At 41.3% G+C, this 9,820-nt stretch overlaps 1 protein-coding gene across 2 annotated transcripts in view; it reads right to left on the reverse strand.

Annotated features, from left to right (window-relative positions):
- Nucleotides 1–359: 359 nt before the first annotated feature.
- Nucleotides 360–9,820, reverse strand: part of CUNH12orf56 (chromosome unknown C12orf56 homolog) — a 76,303-nt gene continuing 66,842 nt past the window's right edge. Inside the window, exons 9-12 of one of the 2 annotated variants that reach the window (XM_019640539.1) lie at nt 8,287–8,361; nt 7,888–7,962; nt 4,455–4,633; nt 360–2,321 (exon numbers count right to left, since the gene is read on the reverse strand). In XM_019640539.1, the coding sequence (XP_019496084.1) occupies nt 2,195–2,321; nt 4,455–4,633; nt 7,888–7,962; nt 8,287–8,361 (456 nt within the window). In that variant the 3' untranslated portion in view covers nt 360–2,194. The remainder of the gene's footprint in view (nt 2,322–4,454; nt 4,634–7,887; nt 7,963–8,286; nt 8,362–9,820) is intronic. The other variant, XM_019640540.1, reaches the window with a different exon arrangement.

Below are 9,820 nucleotides of genomic sequence, written 5' to 3' on the forward strand. Positions count from 1 at the left end.
GTGGCTCATTGGTTGGGAGTTGGCTTGGGAGCACGAACTCTGAGCAGCAGAGCTGCTGGTTTGGATCCCACATGGGCTACTGATGCTGTGCCCTCTACAGCTAAGATGGTGAACAACAGCTCTACCTGGAGCTAGGCTGCCTTGAGTTGCCAGCGATGGTGTAGGCTGCAGTGGAGCTGCAGTGGGCTGCCGTAAGCTACCCTGAGTGGCTGGCAGCTGGTGTGAGCTGCCATGAGTGGCCGTCCAATGACCGGCAACTGATCTGCCTCATCCGGGAAGAGCACAATGACAATACCAACATGGGCCAGTGAAGCGACGTCCTCCACAACTAGACTGAAGAACAAAAGGACAGCAACCAATTTCCCAATGCTGTTCCCTCCCTCCCGATTGTACACATAAATAGACAATGTCATAAGAAAATCAAGGTGACAAATATTCAATCCCCCTTTGCCCCCCAATTGTACACATGAATAGACACATGTCATAAGAAAATCAAGATGACAAATATTCAACCCAAAGAGCTACTGACTTAGAAAGATTCAGGTACATCCCGACAGAGCTTTTGCTCCCAGAGATGAGATAAAATGTGTTTTCAGAGCAAAGAGAGCAGTGGGCGAGAAAAGGCAACATGGAGAAGGCACATGGGCGAGAAACTCCATACCTTCTCTAGAGCCTGCACTGCTGCCAGCCCAGAGCCCAGGCACTGCTTAGAAGCTGAGACAAACTGAGTTGATTCTCTCATTGTCCTTTGGTAGGTTCCACCATTCACCAGTAGTCAACCCACTGCTCATCAGTTATCCAGTTTGAAGTGTCGCTTGCCTGTTTCCCAAGAATCTTTTCATATTCTTCTGATTGGTCATCTCTTGGGAACAATCCCCCATCTAACAGCCCAGGACACTCATAAACACCATTTGGCTCCCCTCTCTGCTCCCAGATTGGAGAGTAGAAGACTTGTAGTTTTTGATAGTGATGGTGGAGAAGGCTTAGTTAGACACTGCAGAGTGATGTTGATGACAGCTGGAAGGGAAATGTTCGGGCCCAAAAAAAGCAGGATTCTTTGGAATCAGTGTGAAATCATCCTCTGAGCCAGGATAGCAGAAGAATGTGCTACTCCACTACTCCGTTACAGCTAAGTGTCTTATCACAGGCCGAGAATGTTAAGAGCTGGGAGGGAACTTGGAGAATTTCTAGTCCTGCCCTTCCACACAGGAGAGGAGGCCCAGAAAGGAGACCTGAGTTGTTCAAGGTCAAATAGCTGGTTAATGGCTCAGGCAGAACCTGAGATAAGATGTCCTGAGTGAGTATAATTCTGTCTCCACTGCACAGCACAGGCAAATCTGACTTGGGAGCTCTTTCTTTGGACGTGGATTTTATCTCTGTGATCCTACCTCAATTTATGATAAGTTGAATGGAGGGTCCAGTTTCTAAGTTCTTAGAAGCCCAAATTCAATAGCTCACAGTGATACCAAAGTTAAGGTTTTGTTGGATAAAATTAGTGTATTGCCATAAGATGTAGTGAAGACGTTTTCTTTTTTAATGGTTGGGAGAGCATAACTGTTTATAGACAATTTCTCTTTTATAGAGACTATGAGACAACTCACATTAGCCCACAGGTGCCTGAAACAGAGTCGCAAAGAGCATCGAATTTCGTTGAGGAAAGTCCAAGCTTCTTCATGATAAATGAGGAACTGACCTTCTAATGCCTGTGTTCTTCTCATTCTTCCACAAATACTTATGTCACTAGAAGTTTTACAGGTGGAGAACGAGGGTGTCATCCAATGGCTCAGCATTTCTCTAATAATCACTTTGTAGTGTATATTCCCCACAACAATTTATCTTTGGATATTTCAGTGGCTTCAAGCCACTCACCGTTACTACATCAACAGATCTCATCAGGTTGCACTTCTTCCATGGGTTTCTGTTCCATTTATAGTTTTTCATGTCTTTAGAAACTTTGTTTTAGAGAAACACTAGTTTTTAGCACCACTTTATATATGCAGTGGTTTTAAAGCTTCTTTTTTTGTGACAGATAAAAAAACTTTGAATACTTTTCTTAGAGAGGGATTGATGGAACATTCAAATAAAATCTTTGCTTATAGCGCAAAGGGATAGCCAGGTACTAAATAAATTTTAAAAAACAAATGTTTCTCATAAATATTAAGTTGACTCCCAATGAACATTTTATACTCAATTATTAACATTTCACACATTGTTTCTGTCCAACCAATTTCAGAACTTCATGAAAAAGTTGAGTGGTAGGCTGGGTAATGGGGTAACACAGTGGGAGCCTTTTTTCCAAGGCTGGCATGTGAATAAAGTACCTGCAAATCATAAAAAGAAACAAAACAGAGAGCTTTAAAAACAAGGATTTTTACACTGGTCACATCAGTATGTACATGCTCACTGGCATAGGGTTGTTGGGTGAGGGAATATCAGCTACGAGGCTCGGCCAGCACGCTCAGCCCTCCACACGCCCCCATTTGTGACCTAAAAGATCTCTGAGACGTGTGTCTTTCAGCTCACTGAAGCACTTCCACCAAGGAAGTGCATTTCATTAATAATGTATCAGTCATCAAAGCATTAAGAAGGAAGCCAGGACTGTCCTCACCACAGTGTGAGCTGATGTTCCTGTTTCTTGTTTTCTCAGGCAATGCCCAGTAGGGAGTAGAAATTAAGGTGTCAAGCTCTGGTGACCACTAGGGCCCAGTCAAGAGGGAAGAGTGGGGTTCATCCCCATAACCTAAGTAAAACTTTAGGACAGGACAGGAGAATAGACAAAAGTGAGAAAACCTTTAGCCATCCCTTGGGATGGCTTAAAAAAAAATGATTCTCAACCCTGGGTGCACGTTAGAATTACCTGGAGAGATTTTTTTTTTATGTCAGTGCCCAGGTCCCACCTCAGATAAATTGGACATAATTTCTACATATGAGACCTGAGTATCAGTATTTTTTAATAGTTACTCTGGTGATTCTAATGCACAGCAAGTTGAAAATCACTAGTTTAAAACAAGAATCACAAACCTAAATGCCCACAGGTAACATAGTAGGAATAAGAGTAAGACTAGAAAGAGGAGACAGTGGCAAACTAAACAGTTTGTTATCACCTAAGAGGGTCGCTGCTATTGAGCTCTGGCCAACCATTGTCATGTGGATGTGTGACACCATTTTTGCCAGTTGTTCTGATTTTAAAATGTGCATAACTGATTTTTAAAAATTGGTTTATGTGATACATGCTACAACATGGGTAATCCTTGAAACCATTATGCTAAGTGAAAGAAGTCAGACACAAAAGGCTATATATTGTATGATTCCATTGATATAAAATGTCCAGAATAGGCAAATCCACAGAGACAGAAAGTAGATTAGATGTTGCCAGGGGCTGGGGTAGGGAAGGATAGGGAATGACTGCTTTAATGGGCACCAGGTTTCTGTGGGGGTGTTGAAAATGTTCTGCAATTAGATAGTGGTGACCGTGGCACGACATCATAAAATGTATTAAAAGCCACTGAATTGCACGCTTTAAAATGTTTTAAATGGTGAATTTCGTGATATATGAATTTTACCTCAAAAAAAAAAGTGAGGAAAAAATGGGGTTGTATGGACCAACTCAGAGTGGGCTAAACAAAACCCTTTTTTAGGAGCCAGAGTAGCACCGATGGTATAAAAGCACATAGAGGAAAAACAGGATCCACAGATTGGACTGAAAAGTTTTTAAAAGCCCATTGCGTGCTTCCACGTCCTTTTATGTCTCCATCCAAACTGGTAGCAGAGCTGTGGCTGCTGCATGTGCCCTTTTCATCTTTAGTCAGACACAGCCTGCTTGTTTCCCTTGCTAGGTGCTAATGCCAGGCTGTACAGCTAAGTGCACTTGGCTTTGCCTGCCTATAAATAGAAGTAGGAACCCCTGAGGTGCGAAATAGGCTGGCTGATGAAACCAGTGCCTGCTACTACTGCTTTTTCTTACTGCTTTGTTTTTGAGAGTAAGAGAGGTGTAAATGAAACAAACAAACAAAAACCCCAATAACCCTATTCATTAATTGTTTCTCCTTTATCATTTTTTTCCCAGCGACTCAGTTGAATTCACAACCCAGGATTTTTTATCCCTCCCCTTCAGTAGGGTTTGTTACTCTTAAATATTCACAGCATGTTAAAAATCATGACAACTTCTGTGAGATGTTGGCTGCAATAAAGACAATGAGTGAGAAACAGTTCCTCAAAGAGAGTTTGATGTTTCACTCATCTTTCCTGGCCTGGGAATAGATTTCAAATGGCCGTGGCTTTTAGACCTCCCCAAAACCCTACCTTACCGCAGATCAAAGTGAAATATTATTAAAAACAAAAACTGAATTTCCCAGTGTCACTTAATCTTCTAAACAGTGGGCCATGCTGCAGTTGTGCATGAAAATCAGAAATGAGGGTATTGTACTGCAGATGAGAGTCAGACTTCTCCTTACCTGAATTCTTCACTGTAGTCATTCCTAATGTACTCAGCTAGCGTCTTGCTGTACTGCAGACAGCTCTTGAGGATGAAAAGCTGCTGGTATAACAGAACTGTTTGGCTGGGACTTAGCAGCTGAAATGAAGCCGAAAGCCCCTTCACCACTTGCTTCACAATACTGGCCACAAAAGTAACCTAGACAAGGAAAATGCAGTTACATGTAGGCTGCATGCCGCCCATAAGAGCTCCTATTTCAGCTGGAGCCTTCACTAGAAATCTAGGCTGAAGCCCTCACCACCCTTACACCAATGTCCTTGCACTATTTTCATTGTACTCAGCACAAGACCATTCACCAGCTGGGTTTACCAGTTGCCCCTCTACAAGCAGGATCAGAACTAGTACTGACTCTCAAGGAAGTTTGGCTCCAAAGTGGAAAGAGAATGTCGGAAGCACAAGTGGAGACAGAACAGGAGCTCAGAAAGGTCTGTGGCCTCCTTGGGAAGATGGTTTCTCTTCTACTTAACAGGGGAAGAAGTTAATGAACAAGTGGCCCACAGAGATAAGCTGCTTGTGGCTTTCAAAGAAAGTTCCTAGGAGGCAGTGGTTCTCAAAATGTAGTATGCATAAAAGTCACCTGGGCAACTCACTAAACATGCAGAACCCTGGGCCCCACTGCCAGATATTTAGCATAAACAATTCTGGTGGATTTGCTCCCTGGGCCACACCTTAAGAAACACTAAGTGAGAAAGAAAGGAAAACCAGGCTTGACACAAACAAGTGATGTTGATGTCACTGTCAGCTGGGGTTTTCATGAAGAGCACTTCTCCTGTCATTTCTCAGGGGGAAATTAAAGTGGAAAAAGTAGCAATAATGTGAGGTTATTGGGCTCCTGCTTCTCACACACACACACAAAGCTGTAAGTCACAACAGAACCAAATATTAAAAAACAAGAACAATGGATTGCACAAGTTTGTTGGGATTTTTTGTTTTGTTTTTTTTTAGGGGGAGGCAGGGTGTCTCATTTTCAAACCACTATCCATAAATGTAGGCTACTATGAAAAACAGAAGGAGAATGTTAGTGCCTTTTCAAGCTATAACCAGCAAGTCACTCTGCACACCCTTTAAGTTAGTATCAATAAATGTGACACCTTTTCTAATGATGTTGCTATGGGCCCTTCCTAAATAGGGCAGATAGTTTGAAGTGGGTTTCCCTCAGTCCAGATCCATTTACACATATTGACTAAATACTGTGTCAGGTAAACACAGATTGAGGTTAGAGAGTGTGGTGCAGTGAAGCAAAGCAATGCCCGTTTGAGGATTAAAATTTTCATTTCTTTAGCATCGTGCTCTAACCAGGAAAAAGAGCCAGAGCTGAGTGACATGCAGGAGTAGTTTCCTTGCTTGCACGTTCTCTCAAATGGTCTGTTTCTACCCCCACTCTTTAGAACTGGGTTAATTTGGAAGCTTTCAAGTGTTAGTGGTTTTTTGCCACTCTTCATCCTGGCATGCTTTATGTCACAGACTGGCATTATCAACTCAATTTATTTAGTGATCCGAACCAATGCTAGAGGTTGATGATGAAATTTTCCTGTTGCTTGGAGTCCATAGGACCCCAGATTTCACACATCAGTTCAGATGATAGGATCTGCAACCACTGCACAAAAAAAGTGAAGGTCTTGCATCCTGCACATGTGAGCTTCTGTTGCTGTGAATGACTGTAACTTTATGACAGTCCTCGAAGTGGGCGTGAGACTGGTTAGGGTCTGTGTGCTGCTAAAGGAGCCAAGTTCATGGACTCAATCTCTGTACAGGCAGTTGGCTGTCCTACTGACAAGTGTACCCTCAGGCTCCAGCCAGGTTTTTGTAAACATATGTCACAGGGATCAGGTGAGATAATCTAGAGTCCCTAGGACACACTGAACATTGCTCTAGAAAAACAGCTTGAGGCAGGAACCCATTGATGGTGAATGGAGGCGTGTTTGTTCAATCTTCCATTAGCAGTGAAAATTTAGTTTGGATTACTATCTTTTGAAGAGATTTCCAATTAAATGTATGTTGACTTAATGTATGAATACATGAATGACTAAAGAGAAACCAAGTTTGGGGAGATGAGAATAGATTAAGGGATAAAGCTTTTATTAGAATTAATTTAGCTATTTTATTGAACATCTATTATGTGCCTAGCATAACAGACACAGCTCCTACCCTCATGGCACGTGCAGTCTGTTGGGGAAGAAAGATCAGTCATGATAGCGTAAGTTTTGCAATGGTAACACATCTCACAAAATCTCAATGTTTTGCTTAAAACCACAAAGACTCATTGCTCACACTGTGTGTCCCTAATGGTTCCATAGGGGGTTCTGCTCATTGTAGTTACTCAGGACCATATGGAATGTTGCCAGTCACTACGCCAGAAGGAAAAGAGAACGCAGGGAAGCATGCACTGGCTCCTAAACCTTCTGGCAGACATGACACAGGCTACTTCTGCTCACGTTCCTTTGGCCAAAGCAAGAACAGAGACCCACCTAACTTCAAGCGGGAAGGGAAGTACAATCCTGGAATCCTGTGCCTGGAAGGAGAGAGAGCTAGGATAGGTGTAGGCACTAATAGCTACAGTGGGAAAGAACCAAATAATAACACAAACAAATGTAAACTGCAACAGTGACAAATCCTCTGAAGGAAAGGAAGAGGCCATACCATGACTATGTGTGCCTGTAATGGGGGAATGTGACCTAGTCAGAGGTCAGAGAATCATCCCCCACCCCACCCCAGGAAGGGGCACTGAGGCCTGAAGGACAAGCAGGAGTTAACTAGGTGGGAAAAGGAGGGAAAAACACTTCACACACATAGACAGACAGACAAACAGATGGGTGGAAAAGGTCCTGTGATGGAGTTGGGGGTGTTGGGGGTGGGCAGTGAGTTAGAGACCCATATAGCATTAGGAGAGATTTAAAGCAAGGGATGACGTAATCAGATTTTTATTTTGAACAGGGCTCTCTAACTGTAGTCTGGTGGGAAGATAGGGACAGCCCATGCGGAGGTGATTGTAGTGTCAAGGAGAGAGATGCTGATACTGTGGACTGGGATGGTGGCTGCCAGGACAGAGTGCCCAGGTGATCCCGTCTTATATTCATACTCGCCGACTCATACTTACTGTTTAAGATAAATGTTCATTTTTTTCACTTAATTTTACAGCCAATACTTTAATATTCTGTTTTCTATATATCTATGGTTTTTCGTGAAATGAAGATCACATTAAGATGTCATTTTAGTACTTTCAGGCCCCAGTATAAAAACATTTAAATTAAATTAAATAATAAAATCAGATTTGCTTCTGTTTTATCAATTTGAGTACTTATAGAGATAATTTGTGTTTTATTAATTAAGCACTACAGCATCTGTTTAAGTTGCCTCAAGTGGTGGTTTTGTTTTTACTTCTCAGGACTTACTATGGGGGGACGACTTTGTAGAAAGGACATCATCCAGCTAATAGCAAACTTTGTTGATCTCAATCCAAGATTTCCCTAAGAGACTCAAGGAAATAAACAAGTTATATTCATGAAGTTCAAGTTGTACCTAAAAGGACATTCCTTCTCAAACACAGTTTTTTCCTTAACTAACCAAACCTTGAAAATCAGTATTTGGGAAAATGAGCTAGATGAGTGCTTAAGAGCAAAAGTAGTATCATTTAAGTCAACCAGTTTTGGAAACCATCTCTAATACAAGCATTTTTTATAAAGGTAGCTTATTAATCATACAATACATAATCATATACACATATAATAGTTGTATGATATGTATATATAATAACCACACAATATATTATGTATAATAAAAATATATTGTACCTGCTGAGAGACCAGAAGTATCTCATATAAAAGTGCTGTAGCTGTATTTGTATATTCCAGGATAAGCTTCTGTAACTAGAATTTTAAATAACAATCAATGCAATATCATTAGCAGAGCCAGAAAATGGTGATTTCTCCTGATTCCCTTTCATACTTATAAAATAATTTTTGATTAACTGAAAATTTAATTAGTGCGGTCAATTTTCCTGTTTTATTTGGTTCAGTCATTCTCAAAACAGTAACTTCATAAAAAGACTACACAATTAATAATGGCTAAGAAAGTGGGTTAAGGAAGAAGATACAATAGCTCACAGAATACTAACACAAAAAAATTTGCACACTTGATTTGCAAAATTATTCTGATCATCAGCTCCACTTCCTTTCAAAAAATGTAGAAATATGCTCCCCAGAATTAAGATGGGAGATTCTCTGGGAACTTTAGGCTTACGTGCAGGTTGAACTATAACTCCTTCTGTAGTATGAATAAATACAGGGCTTAAAGACATAGTTTTGCTCTCAAGAACTCCAAACAGTTGGTGAGGCTGTCTCTTAGCCCATATGTCTACTTGGTGCATGAGACTTGTGTCTGTGGGCATGCTACAGGCCAACACATTTTTCCTGATAGTATTCTTTGCCAAGGAGAGCTCTAGGTTGAAATCTCCCACTCTATTAGACCTTGGAACAAAAATGTATATGATCCTCTTATGGCTACACTGATAGCCCAGGTGCAAAAGATCAGCAAGTCCAAAAACATGAAACTTAGACCTATCTATTCCGCCCACTAGATATTTTCATATGGAAATACCATAGGCAAATCAAAGAAGCTAACCCCAAACCAAGCTCATCATTTCCCCTTTGACCCTACTCTTTTTGCTGTAATTCTTACCTGGCACCCAGGCCAGAATCTAAAAGTCATGTAATCTTCACACTTTATTTCCACATCAACCGATCAACTCAATTTCCTAAAATTTCTGGAATCTATCTGACTGACAACTACCATCCCTTTTCTTTTTTTCATCTATTTATTCAACAAATACGCATCAGACCCCAAACTAGGTGTTGGGGATGACACAATAGAGAGCAACAGAGACGTGGTCTCTGCCCTCAGGAAATATACAATCTACTGGGGAACAGACACCAAGGTAATAACCAAATAAATAAATGCATCGTGGCAAACTGAGGTAAGGGCTATGAAAGAAAAGTACAGGAAGTTACGAGAGCTCTAAAAAGAAAACTAGCCAGTATTACTCCGCCATAAAGAAGAATGAAATCGTAACATTTGGGACGATATGGATGGACTTAGAGACTATTATGTTAAGTGAAATAAGTCAGTCGGAGAAAGACAAATACCATATGATCTCACTTATATTTGGACTCTAAAAAACTGAATGGGCAAGGAAAGTGAACAGAGGTGGTCTCAGAGATGTGGGGGTGCAGTTGATGGCTGTTGGTTGGGGAGGTGGGGATGAGGGAGAGAGGGAGGGGGCTGAATAGCATAAATACGCAGCTGCAGTGTTGCCATGGGGACATGGGG

Source organism: Hipposideros armiger, unplaced genomic scaffold (assembly GCF_001890085.2).
Source record: "Hipposideros armiger isolate ML-2016 unplaced genomic scaffold, ASM189008v1 scaffold_51, whole genome shotgun sequence".
NCBI lineage: Eukaryota > Metazoa > Chordata > Mammalia > Chiroptera > Hipposideridae > Hipposideros > Hipposideros armiger.